This window comes from Gymnodraco acuticeps, unplaced genomic scaffold (assembly GCF_902827175.1).
Source record: "Gymnodraco acuticeps unplaced genomic scaffold, fGymAcu1.1, whole genome shotgun sequence".
NCBI classification, from domain to species: domain Eukaryota; kingdom Metazoa; phylum Chordata; class Actinopteri; order Perciformes; family Bathydraconidae; genus Gymnodraco; species Gymnodraco acuticeps.
Genome location: NW_022990854.1, coordinates 984 through 23,251, shown reverse-complemented (window position 1 = coordinate 23,251; position 22,268 = coordinate 984). Strand labels below are relative to the sequence as shown.

Below are 22,268 nucleotides of genomic sequence, written 5' to 3'. Positions count from 1 at the left end.
AGGGACGGGACGGTATTCCCTGAAGTAGTTTAAAAAATAAAAGCCCTCTTCTTGTAAACGCATGGATGTATACAGAGAACAAACCACACTTGATGTTGGAATAACGAGAGAGGTCTTAGAGACAGGCTTTAATGCCCTCTCAGAGTATACTGATAAGACTAGCGTTACAGAGGACTCTCATAGGTTTATTCAGAAAGATATTGACGGATCAATTTGTTGTTAACCAGGCCCATTATCGTAGAGTTAAAACGGGGAGAATTCCAGCAAAGTTGAAATGAAAGTACTTCAAAACTCTTCTCTTTTAAGTACAGCGCTTCAGTATAGGTACCGTCCACCACTGACTACATGAGAGAATACCTAATGTCTTCTTTGACTCAAATGTAATAGTTATAGGAACAGAAAAACTACATTTAGTAAGTCATTGTGTTTCATAAAAGAAAGGTGTTTAACAGAAGGCTGAAGATAAAAGTGCAAGTTTAATATGATTAAATATAACAGTTCTCACCTAAATGTCTTCATCCTTGTTTTACTCTAGAGGAGAAACCAGTTCTGACTTGATTGTGTTTTTTATTAAACTCTGACTGCCCTCTGCTGGAGAAAATACATCATGTCATAAACAACCACTTCAGCCTCAAAGGAGACACGCTTTTGACTTAAAACATCATTTTATTTAACGATGAATCACTGGGAATGCAAGTATTGACATAAAAACCAGTGGTGGAAACTAGTGCTGGGCGGTAAACAGTTTCATACCGTGAACTTTGTACCGTATGGTATTACATGTTCATATACCGCAACACCTTTAAAGATGGAGACTGAAGGAAATAAGTTTTATTTGTTTAAATACTTGAATATTGTCCGTGCAGTGTACCTTGGCTTGTAGCAAGGTGTATTAAGTTGCACTAGTTTGAAGGCCAATCATAAAAGTATTATATACAAAATATAAATAACAGGTACATATAATTATAGGTCAAGATATCCAGCAGCAGCATGTCAAATAATTAACATTAGCTCCACCTTTACTAGCTGTGATGAACACATTAATAATTATAATCCAGTCATTTCATACATATGGTTATGAAATGAGCCACTGCTCTTAATGTTATTTTGTACTTTAAATATACTTTTATAATAATGTTGTGCTTTTACTTCGCTATGATTATAAATACAGGGCTTTTCCTACATCAGTATGAAATAATAACAAAGGCACAGCAGGTAGCAGTTTAGAAAGCCTCTTTAATTGCAATAATACCAACATTTCACAACAATGATTCCAGAGGTGCAGAAAGACAGACATTACAAAATAATTGAGCATTTTTTTTTGGATTTCCTTTGCTGTTGTTTTTTTATTTTTTTATTATAAGTGCGATCATTATTTGTATTCTTCTTAATCCGTGATTCCCAACAACAACAACACATTCCTCTCACTTCCCAGCAGTGTGAGCCGAAAGCACAGCCTGCGGAGGGGGGGGGGTAAACATCCCCTAACTTCCGAAATCTACCCGGCAACCGAGCTCCGAGGACACAGTGCGAGTAATAAGACTTCCCCACCACCCCCTTTACCTTCAACATAAACACAACACTGATAGAGAGAAATGTAAAAATCAATGCATGTCCAGAAAAATGAGAAATCCCTACCCAGAATTCAGCTGCTGCATTTAAGGCCTTAGTGTGCGTGTGTGCACTCACTACCATGAGTCTTTTTAAAACTTAACGCAGTGTTTTTTTTAATGTCAAGGCTTTTTTTTTCTCAGTGCAAAAATTAAGAAAATTCAGCACAATCAAAACGCCTTCCGTAATTTTTTAACTTGAAATCTGCCTCTGATTTTTAAGCTTCCGTAAGAAATGTGTGTTACATTTTTAAGCCCATAAGCGTAGTCACGAGTACTAACTGCAGCTAAATCAAGGAGGTAGATTTATCATACTTTACTTCGTGTGAACAGATGTGTAAATGGAGAATTTGTAAAAGTGAAACCTTCCAAAAAATGCTTAAAAATATTTGTTAAGTAGAAAGAAATTGAAAATTGAAATTCAAATATTCTTTATGTATTTATTCCACATTTCAGAATCCATTTTATGTATTTTTTTTTTGTGGATTTTGTTTCTATAGAAGCCGATTAATTTAATATTTTTATACATTTCTTTTAATTTCATTTATTGGGTTTTTACTCATACATTTAGTGTTCACAGAAATAACGTTGATCAAATCTACCGCCACGCTAAGTCGATAGGATACATTCCGCGTATAAACCTTCATTATAATCTGAAGCGAGAGCATAATAAGCACTTCCATTCTTAACCATTATAAAAACTTCTGCATAAAACACATTTTCTATAGATCGAGATATTACTTTGGTCCCCTTCCAGTAGATCGCTCTTCATTAACGTGTACTTCCTTCTTCAATTAGAAAAATAGATCCTGGATCAGGACTACCATCATTGGAATGTTTCCTTACAAAAATATCCTTTTTTTTTTTCCCCCAGAGAACGAAACATGAAGCGAACGAAAACATTTGGCCCAAAAATAACGTGTGTCAGCATGGTGATTGTCCCGAGTTTACCGTGTGTGTTAAGAATGCATAGATTGTCACGGGACTAGGAGGAAATCGGTTTCTCTAGTTTTGTGTTCCTCTCCGTTCAGAAGTGTGTGTGTGTTAGTGTGTGTTTTTGTATTTTATGATGCGGGTGTTTTTAATGATGACTCGGGTTTTTAAGGCTTGGGGGACTCGGGGGTCTCGCTCTTGGTCTCGCTCTCCTCGTCGCTCTCGATGCCGGTGCGAGGCATGGTGCGGCGCACGGTGAACGGGAGTTCGCCACGTCTGGAATGGAGAGAAGAAAAAAAAAAATTAGAATTAAAACTGAAATGCCTCTGCTTTTTATAGCAAAAGGTGGAAGCCGTAGTCCTCCAGCACGATGCAGTGAGAGGTAAAAACATGATACAATGGAGACAATTACAACAAGATTACAGCTGCTAACAAATGCTGGAAGACCATTAATACAGGCGCTACCAGAATCACAATCTAAGCACACGTCTTTATCTACTCTATTCAGTGTTTCCGCCAGACCAGGGCTGAGAGGGCGTCCACCCCGCGAGCGTCTATAAGGGACTTGAGCCGTCCCTTATAGATACTGTCTTTTTACGTTAGTGAGCCGGATCATTTGGCTCGGCTCTCTTAAAGCGCCGGCTGTTTCGGCTCTTCATGTTACCACAGTTTACCACGGAGCCTCAGTTTTGCCGCCGCAAGGCTCCGGCGCTCGCAGTTCAAGCGCGTGCTCCACTAAAACCCCCCCCCCCAGCTCATCGCGTCTAAATCGCCACGTTCCGTGTTGCTGTCCTGTGGCAGGCACCTTCGATGTCGGGGAAACGATCTTCAATACTCCGAAAAGAATCCCACCAGACTCCTTTGCCCCTCCAACAGAGGGATGTCCTTTTTCCTTTTCGTCATTTCAAGCGATAAAAACTCTCGATCTTCTCTCGAATTATTAATATTTGTGGACGCCCTCTGCCCGAGTTCAGGGCGTTCCGAGCTGAATAAGGGCGTCAAATGACGGCAAGACGCCCCCCCTGGCGGAAACGCTGACTCTATTATTTAGTTGTTCTTTTACCCTTTGTTTTATTGGGAATATATGGACACTGGTTATAATTCTGACTTTAATCTCAGAATGTGTGCTTTTATGTCTGGATGTTGGGTTATATACAAGTGGGCATATTTACTTTATATGTGTTTCAATCAGGGACGCGGGAAGTCAGTCAGAGTTTGGGGTGCTAGTGGAGCCTTGCAGCGGCCAAACTCAGGCGCGCTTACACTGCGTGTAGGGAGGGGCGGCCCTGTATAATAACTTCATATTAAATGCAGTCATTTAGCAACAGCTAGTGAGAGCAGTGCATTCATCGGTGTTCGTTTTAATGCTGCCAGTTTGTTGACGGGACTTCTCATGCTCCCTAAATGTTTCCCCTGCCTTTCGCCATTAAACCCTGCTTTCACAAAACTCCCATCCCTGATCTTGTCTGCACTGACGAGCTTCTTTTCTATAGCAGAGCAACAGAAGAAGCACACTGCATTATCACTTTCTCTTATAGTGAAGTTTTTTATAGGCTGCTTACACTAAAATGCTAACTCAAAATAAAACTTTTGTATTGATTTGTTTAGTGAACTTTTTGGTGTTGCAGTTACAACTCTCCGCCAACAGATGGGGGTGCTGCAGCCCCCTCAGCACCCCCCCCTTCCCACGTCCCTGGTTGCAATCGTCAATTGTGCATATATATATATATATATATATATATATATATATTTATTTAAATCCTGCTCATGTGCTCTTGTACGTTTTCTTTTAATGCCATCAACCTGCCAGGGACTGCAGATGAAAATGAGTCTCCATCTCTAAATCTGGCACATGTACATGCTGGACTCAAGGGCTCGTGTTGATTAATGTGCAGTGTGCCTTTAAAATAAATAAATACAAATGTTCGGGTGTTGTTTCTCACCTGAGTTTGTTCTTCAGGGTGGAGACCTCTCGGGTCATGGAGTCCGTTGACTCCGTGGCGTCCTCCAGCTCTCGTTGCAGTTTCCTCCGGTTGGCGTTGGCCCTCTGAGCCTCCTCCTCCGCCTCCTCCAGCTGGCGCTTCAGCTGCTTCATGCGGGAGTTCAGCTTGTCCACCTGCAGAGAGACACAGTAAAGTAATAATTAATTTTTAAGACGTTAAAACATTGAAACAAAACTGTCACCAGAGGCAATACATGACCTAAATATGTTCACAGCAATTAGTCCAGTACTAAAACGGGCTCACAACAAATATGTGTCGATTCCAGTCTAGCACAAGAGGCTAGCAGAAACATGTATACAACAAATGTAGGGTCTATCTACATTCTATATATATGATTTAAGCAGGGGTGTCAAACTCAAATACACAGTGGGCCAAAATAAAAAAATGGGTACTAGTGGAGGGCCGGACTGGTTCAATGTTTATTGCAGAACTTATTGAAATGAACTTATTGCACATATTAAACCTGGAACTAACAAAGCTTAAATGATTGCCAATAAAAACAACATTAAATAAATCAGTTGCATTCATTTCTTATGGCTCTATCTGCAGCTTTTCCAGAGTCATTTCTTATGATTACATTTTTCCACAGGCCAACAACAGCTTCAACAAAACTATTTCCCTCAAAGAACAAACCAAACATGCCCTGTTGTCCTGAGAGAGAAAGTGCAGAAGGAAACATCCATGTAAACTCAGTGTGCTGCTCTGTGATGCTAGTTCAGATACTTGGCATCTCATCTTGGGTGCAAGGTCATCAATGTTTGGGCTCAGGCTCTGAGCTGAGGAGACCCTCAGGATGGAGTGAAGGTGTGCGTGCAATATACCGGCGGGCCAGATCTAATAGGAATTAGAAATGATCCTGCGGGCCGAAATTAAATCCACCAAGGGCCTGATTTGGCCCCCGGGCCTTGAGTTTGACATATGTGATCTAAATGATTATATGATGGAGCTCTGACCTGGTCCTTGTACTGCTCCGTGTTGCGTCTCTCGTCGTCCACCGTCAGGATCACCTCCTTCAGTTTCTTCTCGGTGCGTCTCACCAGCTTAGTGGCTCCCTGTCGCTCTCTGAGGGCAGAAACACAACGTCACACCCTGGAGAGAAACACTGCGATATCAAAAACCCTGTACGAACACTGCTGTTTCAGTGTGAGACTTTGAGATGATGCTTCCCATTAGTATTCAGGAAACATCTTGTTGGGAAAACACTGAATGTTCTCTTCCAATCTGAGAGTAACATGATAACAAAGGTATCCCAACTGTAGCTGAGAACATGACAGGATGTGTGATTACCTAGAAGAGCATCAGGGCTGTTTTAGGCATATGATAGCTATGTGATTAACATGATGATTCAGCCTCTATGGAGAGAGACGTATGACAAGCATGCTCATTTCTGACGTGGAGCTAATCTGAAGTAAACATTGAATACTGCTTTCTATTCCTCCATCTTGTGACTGTGTAACTCCCTCTCTTGGATATCAGCATGTGAAGGACACTGCTCAGGAACTAGTTGATGCTCTGTATGTGATGACTTCCATTCTGGAGAGGATCACAAATACATGGATCCTGTTTTGAAGCTCAAGCCGCAACATCTCCTCTATTATTAGTGTGTATATAAAGCAGATGAAATGGTGTGACTGTTACCTGGTCTCCATGTCCAGCTGCTCCTCCAGCTGCACCACCTTGGCCTCCAGGGCGGCCATGTTGGCTTTGTACTTGGACTTGACGGTCCCCTCGAGCTCCTGCAGCTTCAGCTTCAGCTCCTTGTTCTGACGCTCCAGCTGACAGCGAGCACCCTCCACCCGCTGACAGGTGCTGCGCTCAGACGCCAGCTCCACGTTCATCTGGTCCGACTGGAAACAGAGGAAACACGGGAACACGAGTCAGACAGGGACACCTCACTGAATAATACAGAGAAGGAGCTGAAACTGTTATCACTTTGGGGGAATTCAATTTGTGTGAGAGTGAGTGAGAGTGTGAGAGAGAGTGCGAGAGAGCGAGTGAGAGCGCATGTGAGTGTGTGAGAGAGTGCGTGATATAATGCATCTTGTGTTTGTCCACAGACCTGCAGCACGGCCTTCTTCAGCCGGTCGTTGGTCAGCTCAATGTTGCACTGCTCCTCCTCAAGCTCCTCCTCCAGCTGAGCGATACGAGCCTCAAGGCGCCGCCTCTCCTCCACCACCTGAGCACTGAGGGGAGAGAAGCTCGTCAGTCAAAGGTGTTGCACAAGAAAGGTGGACACATTCAATAAAAAGACAAGTGACTTTGTTGCACCGCTCGTTTTACCGAGGTCTCACTCTTTGTTTCATATATTTCTTCCTACATTTCCCGAGTCTAAAGTGGATTACACTTTCTACACAAATACCTGTACTTTCTACTTCTTACATGTTGAACTCAAATACCTGTACTTTCTACTTCTTACATGTTGAACCCAAATACCTGTACTTTCTACTTCTCACATGTTGAACCCAAATACCTGTACTTTCTACTTCTTACATGTTGAACTCAAATACCTGTACTTTCTACTTCTTACATGTTGAACCCAAATACCTGTACTTTCTACTTCTTACATGTTGAACTCAAATACCTGTACTTTCTACTTCTTACATGTTGAACACAAATACCTGTACTTTCTACTTCTTACATGTTGAACACAAATACCTGTACTTTCTACTTCTTACATGTTGAACACAAGTACCTGTACTTTCTACTTCTTACATGTTGAACTCAAATACCTGTACTTTCTACTTCTCACATGTTGAACACAAATACCTGTACTTTCTACTTCTTACATGTTGAACTCAAATACCTGTACTTTCTACTTCTTACATGTTGAACTCAAATACCTGTACTTTCAACTTCTTACATGTTGAACTCAAATACCTGTACTTTCTACTTCTCACATGTTGAACACAAATACTTGTACTTTCTACTTCTCACATGTTGAACTCAAATACCTGTACTTTCTACTTCTCACATGTTGAACTCAAATACTTGTACTTTCTACTTCTTACATGTTGAACACAAATACCTGTACTTTCTACTTCTTACATGTTGAACTCAAATACCTGTACTTTCTACTTCTTACATGTTGAACCCAAATACCTGTACTTTCTACTTCTCACATGTTGAACTCAAATACCTGTACTTTCTACTTCTTACATGTTGAACCCAAATACCTGTACTTTCTACTTCTCACATGTTGAACTCAAATACTTGTACTTTCTACTTCTTACATGTTGAACACAAATACCTGTACTTTCTACTTCTTACATGTTGAACTCAAATACCTGTACTTTCTACTTCTTACATGTTGAACCCAAATACCTGTACTTTCTACTTCTTACATGTTGAACTCAAATACTTGTACTTTCTACTTCTTACATGTTGAACACAAATACCTGTACTTTCTACTTCTTACATGTTGAACACAAATACCTGTACTTTCTACTTCTTACATGTTGAACTCAAATACCTGTACTTTCTACTTCTCACATGTTGAACACAAATACCTGTACTTTCTACTTCTTACATGTTGAACACAAATACCTGTACTTTCTACTTCTTACATGTTGAACACAAATACCTGTACTTTCTACTTCTCTCATTTCCCAAACAGCTGGTTCCTTTAGTTTGAATGTGTGTTTGATGCGTGATCATTATTATTTAGAGTCATTGCGTGCCTATTGATTTGAACACGATCCGTGTATCCATCATTTCCTGGTCTTCTCTAAAGAAGAGGGACCAATGGAAACGTTGTCATGTTGCCGTTGTTCAGCATGGAAACATTCATTAGCTAACAATGACATTATTGTTCTATTAATATAAAGGGAGGTCAGGTACTCTTTAAAACAGCTGCTAGCTATGGGTACTTTTTACTGAAGTACATTTCAAAGCCTCTTTACTTTTACTTGAGAAGTTTAGTCAGTACTTCTACTTTCACCAGAGTAATTTTAAACACGAGTATCTGTACTTCTACTTGAGTAAAGGATGCGTGCACTTTTGCCATCTCTGGTGTGTGCGTGGTGTGTGTGGTAGAGGTCTTACTTCTTGGTGGCCTGGCTGTTGATCTCGTCCTGCAGCTCGTCTCTCTCCTGCTGCGCCTGCCTCTTCACTCTCTCTGCAGCCGCCAGCTCCTGAAGGGGAGGAAGGAGACGAGAAACAACGTTCAGTTTGCATCAAAGAAGACAGGGAGGAGGATGGGTGAGGCGTAGGCACACTGACCTCCTGCATCTGCAGCATCTCGGCCTCCATGCCTTTCAGCTTCTTCTCCGTCTCTTTGCTCAGAGCCAGGATCTCCTCTCGGGACATGCGAGTGTCCTCCAGCTCCCGGATCAGATCCTTCATCTGGGCCTGAGGACACAAGAGGAGTTCAACTGAGAGTCGCCATTACGTTAGTCATTTGCACTATTTTTTTTAAATTGTATTATATACGTTGTTGGAGGAGTTCGGGTCAGAAGACTTCCATTGCCTTTTCTACCCTGTAGCTTTGTGCAGATGACATTGAAACCATTGAATCTAAATACTATGAATATGTTTCTAAGACTAACTGAAGTACCATTTCACTGTTGTCTAAATAACGTATGTACCGTTCAAAATGATTACAGTAACACATATCTGTTATATGTTTTGAGTGTCATTGTAACCATCACACTGCTGTGATTCATAGTTCCTTTTAGCTGAGACTAGCGGCTCACCTGCAGTTTCTTCAGCTGCTTCAGGGCTTCGTCTCGGTTCTTGTTGGCCATGTCGATGCCGGCCTCCAGCTCCTTCAGGTCCAGCTCCAGCTTCTTCCTGGAGGCCACGGCTGCAGAGCGCTGCTTCCTCTCGTCCTCCAGCTCCATCTCCATCTCACGCACCTGAAGGAGGGACGGAGGTCAGCCATTCGCAACGAACAAGAAACTGTGACGTGCACTTTGAAGATTAAGATTAAATGGAGTTTATTGTCAATCTTTCAGTTTGTGTGTACAGACGGAGAGATGGAAATACCATTTCCCACAATCCCGGATATAAAAATACGTAAAAATATGTATATACCTAGTTTTAATTATAAGTATATTCGTTCCTCTCTCCTTGTCGTTATGTGCATGTGTTACTTATGTTTGTTGTAAAGAAATATAATAGTTTCAATAATTCCTATTAAAAAAAGGCACTGGTGGCCATAAAAATACTAAACTTTATAAATAACAAAAATATAAAAACATATAAATATATATATAAAAAAAGAAGTCTCAAATAAAAAAATAAATAAAACTCAATAAAAAATAAAGTTATTAAATACTAAATAAATTATATATATATTTTTAAGTCTACAGTAAATATATATATATAAAAATATATATTTACATGTATTAAAAAATAAGTCTATAAAATAAAAAAAATAATTATATTTTTTAAGTCTACAGTATATATATATATATATATATATCTATGTAAAAAAAAAATATATATCTTTTTATACACACATTTATTAAATAATAAGTCTATATATGTATATATATAGACATATATAGATATATATATCTCTACATTTAGCGTCAGCTAAATGCAATGTAATGTAATGTAATGTAATATAAAATAAAAATTCAATAAAAACATTTAAAAAAACAATGAAACTCTATAAAATAAATAATAATATATCTTTCACATGTTTTTATCCTATAACCGACCTGTTTGACGAGCGCTCTCTTCTTCTCCTCGCCCATCTCGTCCTTCCCGGACAGGTCCCTCTCGTACTGAGCCTTCATGGCCTGCATGTTGACTTCCAGGCGCAGCTTCGCGTCCTCGGTTCCCTGCAGCTCGTCCTCCAGCTCCTCCAGCTGCGTCCTCATCTCCTCCAGCTGCTGGTCCATCGCACGCTTCGCCTTCTCCAGCTCGTGCACCTGAGGAAGAGGAGGAATCAGAAACAGGTTGATTACCAGGTAGGTTAACACATACGAGGAATTGACTTGGTGTCGTGGTGCAAAGATTAAAAACACAGATGGAAAACTATTTGAAGAAAACGATCAAAGTCAACTTTATTGTCAATCTTTCAATGTGGGTACAGATGGAGAGATCGAAAGACCCTTTCCCACAATCCAGAAACAAATATATATATATATAAAAATAACGGCTATCCAGGGTTCATACACTTTTTCACCAATGATTTTCCATGACTTCTCCATGACCTTTACCTAATTTTCCATGACCAAAAACATTACTCTCAGCGGTACCACTGAAAATGGTTTATTTTAACATGGAACAGGAAAATAAGGTCTGCATCTGAAACATGTTGTGCCTATCTAAAACAAATCAAACAGGCTTACTAGCTTCTACACGCTAAAGCAACTAAAATCTCCCACCAGCAAAATACCTCGACAGTTAAAATCCATTTTACGTTTCATTACTTTACAGTATTTATTATCATTATAGTATTACTATTTCGGTGATTAGATCAAATATAAATTGTGAGGGAATATTTCTGTCTTTACTCCTAGATATTTAACCTTTTCTGTGTGTTGACGTTTACGACCAACCCTGGCTCTGTTATCTCTCTTAAGGAATGGGAGTCTCCAGCTATCTTGATAAACCAGTTCAACTCTCGGTCACGAAATGGTTTACGGCTGTGGGAACACTGGCTTCGAGGCCATTAAGGGTCAGACTCAAGTGATTCAGGGTGCCCAGCTGTTTAGTCTATCTCCCCAAATATGTTGTTTACTCTCTCTGAACTAGTTAAAAGGTCTATCGAGAGAGAAGCGCGGCAGAATTGATGTGGCAACCCACCCGGGAAGTCAGAACCTCTGGCTGCTCTGTGACTTGTGAATTTCTCCGGCCGTATACTTGTAATAATATCAGTGTTTGACATCAAAGCTCCAACTCCCCTCGTGTCTCTCCGAGTCCTGACTCTCCATTGCTGCAGAAGTTTCACTTACATCAATTATATTTGATGCAACTTTAGTTACATTTCCATGACTTTTCCAAAAACGTTGGGAAAAATATTGTTTTCCATAACTTTTCCAGGGCCTGGAATTAGCATTTTGAATTTCCATGACTTTTCCAGGTTTTGAATGACTGTAAGAACCCTGGCTATAATAACATTAAAAAAAATATATAGTAAAAAATAGCAGTTTGTGATGAAGTTTGAACGGACCACACAACAGGAATAAAGATTTTCCTTTTTCCATAAATCCGTTTTGAAGACTTCACTTGAATCCATTAAGTTTGACATCATATTCCAATTGTATATAGACTCTCCTCGCATTTTTTCTATTCTATTTACTTGCACTATTTTATCTGTCTTATTGTGTTGCTCTGTGGGAGGAGCCTGTGAGCTCAGATGTTCATATCTACACTGTAGCTCTGCACACATGACGATAAAAGCCTTGAATCTTGACACTTACACTCTTGCCGACGTCGTCCTTGGAGGAGACGAGGTCCTCCATCTCGGCGCGCAGCAGCTTGTTGTTGCGGTCCGTTTCCTCCTTGACGTCCATCAGAGTGTCCAGCTCTCGGGTCAGAGCCAGAGCTCGGGTCTCCTTCTCTCGGGCCTCGGCTTCAGCTTTGTCTCGCTCCTCTGCGTAACGAGCAGAGATGTTCTTCTCCTCAGCCAGCATCTACAGGAAGTCAAGAGGACACAGTCAGAGCTCATTCTAAAATGTCTAACATACCTTTTTGGACTTCGTAAAACCTCACAGGCCAGATTTGATTTTTACAAACGTATGATTTTACTGTGAAGTCCTGATCACTCCATAATGCTCGTACTTTTTACTGTTTTTATTTAAGGCAGTTCGGACAGACAAACTTAAGATGTACCATTACTATATCTTGAAAAAATACCGTGTAATTGTTTGCTGCCAAATGTCAATACAAAATATATTACAAAACAACATGCCTTTTTGTATGCCTTTAACACGGCATACAGGAAGTAAAGAGGACGGAGGCGGAGCTTATTCTAAAATGCCTTTTTGTATGCCTTTAACATGGCATACAGGAAGTAAAGAGGACGGAGGCGGAGCTTATTCTAAAATGTCTAAAATGCCTTTTTGTATGCCCTTAACACGAGAGCAGTTTTGCTTTTTACATGAAATGGTCGGCCTAACCCTAAATCTAACCAGAAAGGCAAATCTTTAATCGAAAATATGAACTTGATTTCATGCCTTTTTTAATGCCCAAAATACGAAAGCAGTTTTGTTTCTTTACATTAAATTATCAAAATGTAACCGGAAAGGCAAATCGTACATTTGTTATCAAAAATAAGCCAATTAAAAAAGTATAATGGAATATGGCCCACAATTGAGCCTTGTGCTGGTTTTATATTGTACTTCTTAAATATACATGTACAAATATATTACACAGTATTCATGTGTTAACCTGTTAAGCCCCGAGCCTGTTTTTCAGGTCTCGGGCTCGAAAATGACATTCCCAGAACAAACGACTATATCTTCCACTTCTAAAAGGGTTAAATTAATAATCTTTTTTCTCAAAGCCATGATAAACCTGTGAGTTGGATGTAGAAGAGTCAGAATCAATATAGAACTTTTGTATTTTAAAGTAAATTCAGATTGAACATGAACAAAGAAATGTAATTATTTTGTCCGTCCAAAAAAAAAAAAAATGCTTATACTTCTGGAATCTGTGGAATCTCAACTTGCTAATCGATATCTTGTTTGTGCAGATCCGATAAGTGATAAGGGTATTTTACCGTGAGTTCTGTGCTAAGTGCGTTAGCATTTTTTCGCTCAGGGCTAATTCAGAGCCTTTGTTATTACCCTTGTGTTTCGTCTAGCTAACAATTGTTAATTTTGTCTGAAAGCTGAGTTTCTTCCCGTTAAGTGGGTATGACACATTCATAGTTTGTTAAATGTTAAGAAGCCCTCAGACGCTGTTTCTTGCAAGATGTTGCCCCATGCCCCACATCTTGCAAGAAACAGCTGGTTAAGGCAGTAAACCTGAGCGGCACAGCCCTTCGTATATTTTTCTGAATTTGGCCCTCTGAGAAAAAAGTTTGGACCCCCCTGGTTTACTATAAGTGTATCAAATGTTCCGTCTTCGTACCTGGTCAAACTTCTTCTGCTTCTTCTCCAGGTTGGAGACGATCTGCCGCAGGTGGTCCTGGTCCACCAGCAGGTCGTCGAGCTCCTGCTGAACGCGAGTCTTGGTTTTGTCGAGCTTCTCGAAGGCGGCGCACTTCTCCTCCATGCGCTGGTTGGAAGCCTCCAGGTCTCTCTGGTATCTCTTCTTCGCCTCCTCCGCCGTCTCCAGAGACCCAGCGTCCGTCTCCACCCTCTTCTTCATCTCCAGGAGCTGCAAGGAGAGAGGAGGAGGAGTCAAGAAGAGAGATGGAGGAGTCAAGGAGAGAGGAGTCAAGGAGAGAGGAGTCAAGGAGAGAGGTGGAGGAGTCAAGGAGAGAGGTGGAGGAGTCAAGGAGAGAGGTGGAGGAGTCAAGGAGAGAGGTGGAGGAGTCAAGGAGAGAGGAGGAGGAGTCAAGGAGAGAGGAGGCGGAGTCAAGGAGAGAGGAGGAGGAGTCAAGGAGAGAGGTGGAAGAGTCAATGAGAGAGGAGGAGGAGTCAATGAGAGAGGAGGAGGAGTCAATGAGAGAGGAGGAGGAGTCAACGAGAGATGAGGAGGAGTCAACGAGAGAGGAGGAGGAGTCAAGGAGAGAGGAGTCAAGGAGAGAGGAGTCAAGGAGAGAGGAGTCAAGGAGAGAGGAGGAGGTCTCTTCTCACCTGAGCCTGGACGGTCATCAGCTGCTTCTCCACGTTCCTCTTGGCCTCCTCCTCCTCCTCCAGCTGCTCCTTCAGGTTGTTCTGCTCGTCCTCCAGCTGACGCAGCCGGGTGCTGTTAGACAGTTTCTGACGCGTCTCCTCCGTGAGAAGCTCCTGTTGGAAACAAGGGCATGGGAAGAGGAATTATATGAAGCAGCAGTAGAGATTTTCATATCTAAAAATGCATGAATCCCCGGACACGTCTTAAGAAGGGAAGGATTTAACTCCCAAACACTCAAACGTCTTGTTATGTTAAGGCCTGGACACACCAAGCCGATTTTGGCCGTCAGTCCGACGATGAGCGTCGACACTAGGGTTGCCAGAAACTGACCATGATCAAAATCGATTATTCGGCAGCCTTGGCGAATAATAATCGATTATTCGACCGACCAACATCAACATGATGTTGGTTTATTTTTTGTTATTTTCTAAAGTGCCTGCCATTGCCTTTATTTGGAGATGCGCTATGCGCGCACAATGTATTTATTGCAATGCTGCCATTATTAAATACAGGATACAGCTTGTATTAATAATAGCAGCATTGCAATAAATATTATAGCAATGCTATTATTAATAATACAGGCTGTAGCCTGTTTTTTTTAACTTAAAGATATCAGCTAGAAATCTCTACAGTTAATTATTTACATTAAGACAATTGTTTTTTGTATTACAAGTTTTCTGAAATAGCATGTTTGAATATGCAAATGAGCCATCATCTCATTAAATATGCCCCTATTTTAATACATTTCAGGAACACAATTCGGAACTTTGGATAAAGCCAGGTTCAAAATTCTTGTTTCATTTTGTAGTCATATTAGAATCTAAAGTTTTTACAGAAGGGATTTGGATATCTCTTTGTATCACTAAATCAGAAAATACTGTCAACATCCCTAAAATATCCATTTGCTATGTTTTTAGGTATAAAATGTTGTATAATTCAGGCTATGAATGATATATGAACAAACCCTTCTGTAAAAGCCTTCATAATATTGATAGGAATATAACTGGAAGGTTTGGTGTATGTACGTGCTACTGAAGTTGAAATTTTGAACTCAGAGTAGGAGAAAAAACTCATTTTGAGAAAACGACCTTTAAAGATTGCAGTGAGGCGCTAGCTAAACCCTCCTGTTCTTTGAATGACAGCTTGCGCCTCGACGCACTCCGTGAAGGTATTTCATGTTCGGGGTCATTTGTTTTTTGTATAACCTTGCTTCGTGCAAGTGACAATTGTTGTCGTCTTCTCTGTGAACGTTTTTTTCGCTGTTCTTTTGCCATTTTGAGATTTAAATTTCTAGCGGAAAGCTAACCAGGAAGTGTTTTAGCACACCACGTGACGCATCTGAACGAATCACGTTGTCAGAAATTGACACCAGCCAATGAGATTTCGTTTCTTGGTTTAAGACCCCTTTGTGCTTTCACGATTGGTTGCTGATACAAAGGAAATGACCATATTTGGATCCGATGAGACTGTGCAGGAGAGACGGAGCTTTCCAGCGATACCTCTGTTGACATGGTGCACACAGCGGTCACGGTACTTTATGTTACGTTAGAATGCTAACTTTTGGTGAATTTAGGAGAAATCTACAGACGCAAATAGACAAACTATAGTAAAATAAACATCTAAATTTGTATTTTATACATTTTCCTTCCAAAAGCCTGAAATAAAACATGTTATGGAATCAAAATGGCACAAAATCTCAAAATTGACCAGTGCATGAAAAACGATGTTTTTGCCTGCCGTGTCTCGCCTTAAGAGACTAAGATAGAAGTTTGTATTTGGAATGAAACAGGCCGATGTATAAATACACAAAGAATAAATTGTGTTTTTATCTACGGTCATTTTGTTAAAAGCATCTGAAGGAAAGGAACGTTTGATTTATCTTAAGACCACGGTAGCCTCGTCACCCAACGGCTAGAGTATAAGCATTGTGTGTATGTATGTATGCGTGTGTGTGTGTGTGTGTGTGTGTACGTACCTGAATGTCCTGCAGCTGGGACTCCACAAGAGAGCAGTCTTTGGTGGCCTTGATGGACTTCCCCTCCACATCGCCCAGCAGCATGCTCACACTCTCCAGTTCAATCTGGAGACACAGGACAGAAAATAATTAACCCTGACCCCAGAAGTACTGAGATGGTAGCGAAGTCCATAGGGGACTTGGCTTGGCAACTGGAAGGTCACCAGTTCAAGTCCCGGCAAGACCAAGTGCTACCGAGGTGTCCCTGAGCAAGGCACCGTTCCCCACACTGCTCCCCGGGCGCCGTTCAAAATGGCAGCACACTGCTCCTAACTCAGGATGGGTCAAATGCAGAGAAACAATTTCCCCACGAGGGATTAATAAAAGTCCATATTTTTTTTCTAGATTCACTTCCTGTTTAAGACTCATATCATCGTATCGAAGGTGTTAACATTCATCGGTTTGCAACTTACAAATTATTTATCTAATATATCATATTCCATTTACTTGTATATAGACTCTTCTTGCACTATTTCTATTTTATTTGTATTTACTTTCACTATTTGATCCGCTTTATTTGATATATATATATATATATATATATATAGATAGATATAGTCACAGGCTCTTCCACATATTGCACTGTTGGAAGAGCCTGTGACTTCAGTTTTTTTTCCCAACAGCTACAGTGTAGGAATGGCAATGAAAAACTGAATGTCCTCTTCCAATATGAGTAACATGATAACAAAGGTATCCCAACTGTAGCTGTGAACATGACAGGATGTGTGATTACCTAGAAGAGCATCAGGACTGTTTGAGGCATATGATAGCTATGTGATTAACATGATGATTCAGCCTCTATGGAGAGAGACATATGACAAGCATGCTCATTTCTGACGTGGAGCTAATCTGAACTAAACATTGAATACTGCTTTCTATTCCTCCATCTTATGACTGTGTAACTCCCTCTCTTGGATATCAGCATGTGAAGGACACTGCTCAGGAACTAGTTGATGCTCTGTATGTGATGACTTCCATTCTGGAGAGGATCACAGATACATGGATCCTGAGATTGAAGCTCAAGCCGGGGACCAGTGAGATGTTTCTAACAGTAGTAGTAGTTGTTGTATTAGGAGTAGTAGTAGTAGTAGTAGTATTAGTAGTGGTAGTAGTATTAGGAGTAGTTGTAGTAGTATTAGGAGGAGTAGTGGTAGTGGTAGTAGTAGTAGTAGTGCTCTGTGTGTGATGGCTACTTCCATTACATACATGGATCCTGACATTGAAGCTCAAGCCGGGGACCAGGGAGATGTTTCTAACACTAATGCACAAATGAAAACAAAGCGTTGAATCTTGAATCTTTGTACCTGAGCTTTGGCCAGCTTCTCGGCCTGCTCCAGCCTCTGCCTCTCGCTCTCGGAGAACTTGAGCTGCAGCTCCTGGACCGATCCCTCGGCCTTCTTCCTGCGGTGCTCAGAGTCGCCCTTCCCCTGCATCAGAGTCTGGGTCTCGATGGCCAGCTCGTTCCTCTCCGACTCCAGGGCCTGCTTCGCCTTCTCCATCGACACTTTGTTCTGCGGGGGACAGGGAGGAGTGGTTTATTCTTTTGTAATCGGTTAACCTTTACTAGAATGATGGCATTTTTACTACTATTATCTTTTTATTTGTATTTCTGTTGTACCTATATGTTCACTTTGTTTTATGGGGTTTTATATTGTTGCATATATTAAATGAATACCATCAAATGCCAGCTCTAACTGAAGGCTTTGTTAAAAATGTAGGTCTTCAACTCACTCTTAAAGGTTTGGACACTCTCTGCCGCTCTGATTCAAGGAGAGATAAAAGGTAATTGAATAAAGTGTTTTGAACGTTTCTTACCCTCTTAGATTGCTCCAGCTGCTCGTTGAGCTCGTCGAAGGCCTGGCTGTGCTTCTGCCTCACCTCCGCCAGCTGCTGCTCGTGGACTTTGGCGTCATCGTCCAGAGTCCTTTTCAGATGAGTCACCTCGGTCTCACGCTTCGACCTGAGAGGGGAAACGGGGGTTCATCTCAAGAAGTACAACAGGCTCATAAGTGCCCATTGAGTTAGAGCAGGTAGAGACAGCGGGGCACTTTCTCTACTCGGGGTCTGGCTTTCTATTTTTTGTTTCTTCAAAGGGCTGCTAATAAATTCATAAAATGTAATACGACTTAATAACTCAAACTTTGTATGAAATGACCATATCATATGTGACCCGCTCACATAAGTCTTGGCTTTCAGAATATGAAACTTTGGAAAATATTTCCAAAATCAAACGATAAATACACGTTTGAAGCTTGTAAAGGGAAGATGACAGCTCTCACTCGCCACTCTGCTGTTCCGCAGCACCGCCCCCCCTCCCTCCGGCTGACATTATGAATGTAAGAGTATAGTAATCATAGATAACACGATAAACAAAGTCTTGGCTTTCAGAATATTAAACTTGTTTCGGCAAATTCAGATGATAAATACAACTTTGAAGCTTGTGACGGCATGATTACAAGCGGAGAACGGAGTAACTTGACGTCACAGCAGGCATAACAACAGCCGGTGTTTCTCCTGAGTGTTTTCCCCGGGAAACAAACACTAACACAAAAATACACACGTATACACACACGGGCTTCAACCAGACCAGTAATCCAAACCAAAATATCTTCCCTCCGTACTATTTTGATCATTTGCTAATAATCAATCAGATCGATGGATTCCAGAGAAGAGGAAACTTTGAAGGCCTTTTTCTCAAAATGATGACTCGGTGATAGTCATTATATAATGTGACATATTTCGCTAAATATTTGGAGTACAACAACAATCCTGATATCATTAGAAAGCTAGGAGTCTCCTCTTTCCAACAGTGTATACAACTCAAAATGTGTCTTCGGGTCAATGCGACTGATTTCGATAGAGCAGGTCACATATGCAGTGGCCTAGTTCGTTAAGTTTGAGTCAGCAAAAGCAGATCATTTTACTAACCATATACTTCCACTGTATTTTTGTAAAACATTGAAACGACTTAAAAGCAAAAGGTATCTTACAATTAAAATCTTCCCTTCTTTGTGGTTTCTTATAATAATTGTTAAACATGTCAGCTGTTGTTCTGTAGATGTGAAAGCTATAATCATCAGTGTGCTGTACCTGAGCTCCTGCTGCGCGGCGGTGGAGTCCAGCGTGTCCTCCAGCTCCGTCTTCAGCGCCTCCAGCTCCTCCCCCAGGTCTCGGCGGTGTTTCTCTGCCTTGGTGCGAGCCTGCCTCTCCAGATCCAGATCCTCCTGCAGCTCCGACAGCTGAGCCTCCATCTCTCGGATCTTCTTCTGGGCCAGGTTCTTCTGAGCCGCCTCCTCCTCGATCCTGAGGGAGGAAGAGGAGGGCAGAGAACAATGAGTGAAAGGAGCAAATATCTGTTTTTTACAACAATATGTTGTTTTTTTATTACTGCCGTTTTTTTATATTCCATATTTTATTCCATTTCAATCCGCAAGCTACCCTGCAGTATACTACTTTTACTTAAGTACTTGATGCGAGTACTTCTCCCACCTTACACGTAATTGGGGCAACTGAACTCCGAGTTAACGAAGTTGAAAACGGTGCATTTCTCCGTATGAATATGATGCCTTTTGGCCAGCTGGTGGACAGATTGCTCGTGTTTCCGCGAAAATACTTATGGCAAACGAGCATTGACCACATCGAGCTTTGTAAATTGTCAATGGGCTTGTCAACTTTCTTTTAACTGCCGGTTGTGTTAAAAATGTTTGCGCAATAGCGCTGCCACCTTAGAGGGCGCGCCCCCCAGGTTGGGAACCACTGCTCTAAATGATATATAAACAAATGACCTACTTAATTACACATCCGAGAAGGGGTGGGATGAAGTTTACACCAATTTAATCCCACCACTAAATTATTAACATATATATTTTTCTCTTCTTAAAGAAATACATTTGTTATTGAAAAACAAACAAACACATTAAATGTACAATGTCTATTTTTTGTTTTATTACTGCGGCTTTTTATTCCATATTTTATTCCATTTCTATGTAAATTCTGTTATATTTGGAATATTTTTCTAGTTCTGTGTTTTTAATTTTTGTTTTTACGTATGCAGCACGACACCAAGTCACATTCCTCGTGTCAACCTACCTGGTAATAAACCCGTTTGACTCATTTCAATAACATGCAATACTGATATGAACAATGTTTACTAGTGATGGGAATTACGGCTCTTTGAAGGGAGCCGGATCTTATGGCTCCGTTCCTTTCTAAGAGCCGTTCAAAAGAGATGTTTTTTTAAAGGGGGCGGAGTTACTAGGTTTATCTGCGAAATAATCACCAGGATAATGATAGACTGTATTGCCAGACCTAATGTCAATAATCTGCATTGTAAACATGACACAAGGTGGCGCCATATCCATGTCATTCATGTCAGTGAATGTACTTTGAATTTACCCTCTGTATGTGTTCAGTAAGTAAAGTTGCCTTGAATGAAATTCACGCAACTCTTAATATTAGATACTGTGTTTTTAAGTGGAGATGGAGATTATTTGTTGACCCTGCTTTAAAGGATATGTTGCCTTTACAAATGGTGCGCTTTATCACTGCCTGGGTTTTGCTTGAAGTGCATCCAAATGCTGCTGCGTTTTCGGCTCATTTTCCATCCGAAAAACACGTCGTCTACCTGTACCACTTGTTATGACTTCTCTCTCTCGCGTATTCCGTTAAGACCCACCCCATCTCACTCCTCGTGCTGAAACCTACCACTCAGAGTAGGGGCGGGTCTTCACAGAATACGTTTGGGGAACAAAATCAAGCTTTTTAAAAGGCGAGTGGATTTTGGCAGGCAGTGAGTGCGGACCAACGATTGAACGATAACAAGAACGACTCTGTTCCCCTCGTTCGTACCAAAGAGCCGTTCAAAAGAATCGGCTCGTTCGCGAACGTAACATCACTACCCGTTTCTGATTAATTTAATTACAATAACATGCAATACTGATTTGAACAATGTTTACTGATTGTAACAAGAATCTTTATGCAACCATCTGCAATAGCAATTTTACTCTTATAGAACACTTAATTACAATGTTACATTTATTTTATAAATACTTACTTATCTACCTTAATGTGTACTTCTAATGTCTACTTGTTTATTTTTTTCGTCTCTATGTTACTTTGCTGTAACAATGAACATTTGGGACGAATAAAGGAATTCTGATTTCTGGTGATACTGCTAATAAAAAACAACTATGAATATAAAGTCAAAATACATTCAATCAAAGTTTAAAATGAATGAATATTGAATATCAAGTCTCCCACAGACCTGGCCAGAGCCGCCTGGAGCTCCTCCTCCTTCTTGGCCAGCTGAGCGCGCAGCTCGGCGATCTGAGCCTGCAGCTCGGAGATCTGGTCGTGGACCTCGTTGAAGTCGCCGTCCAGCTTGCGTCGGTTCTTCTCCAGCTCCTGGCGCGATTTCTCCTCCCTGCGCAGGCGGTCTGACAGATACAAAAAAAGAACGAAAATGAAAGGTTATAAAAGGAGGGGAAAGATAATGCAGGAAGTCTGAAACTGTATTGACACTTTTGGAGTGAAGTGGTGCAGGAATTAGAACCAAGCCCCCAGGAAGTGCGCCGGACTCTGAGGAAAATATTGGTTGTGGCCAAACGTCGGTACTACACTTCCCTATCAGTCGCTGGGCCCGGAAAGACTTTTTCCCCATTGACTAACATTGGGAAAGAGACGTCTGTAAATCGTTGGATAATTTATTTTAAACTAAATAAACTACCCAGTATGGACATTTGTATAGCCCTTATTAAAAACATTCGGTCCTCAAGTTGTAAAATGTGCTAATAACGTTATTCTGAGTTATTTTCCTCGGCATTATGAACGTGCATCTAACCCACGGGACCGCGCCGCCCGGCTCGTTCATGTGACAAGTACTTCAGTGCTACGTGAGTTTTACCTTTACCCATGGACGCACAATAAGAACGGATTATATGAATACTTTCGTGACGTTTCGCTCTCTCAAAA

General features: G+C 41.0%; 1 protein-coding gene across 1 annotated transcript; it reads right to left on the bottom strand.

Annotated features, from left to right (window-relative positions):
* Positions 1–1,216: 1,216 nt before the first annotated feature.
* On the bottom strand, positions 1,217–21,733 carry LOC117557363 (myosin-9-like; the record flags this gene model as incomplete). The annotated part of the gene is given in 17 exon segments (XM_034233170.1): positions 1,217–2,819; positions 4,487–4,659; positions 5,500–5,608; positions 6,185–6,393; positions 6,606–6,729; positions 8,588–8,676; positions 8,765–8,893; positions 9,238–9,399; positions 10,210–10,422; positions 11,920–12,132; positions 13,574–13,822; positions 14,245–14,397; positions 16,260–16,364; positions 17,603–17,809; positions 18,114–18,258; positions 19,389–19,601; positions 21,562–21,733. Coding segments are annotated over 17 exon segments (2,774 nt in total), but the record flags the coding sequence as incomplete, so codon positions are not given.
* Positions 21,734–22,268: the final 535 nt, after the last annotated feature.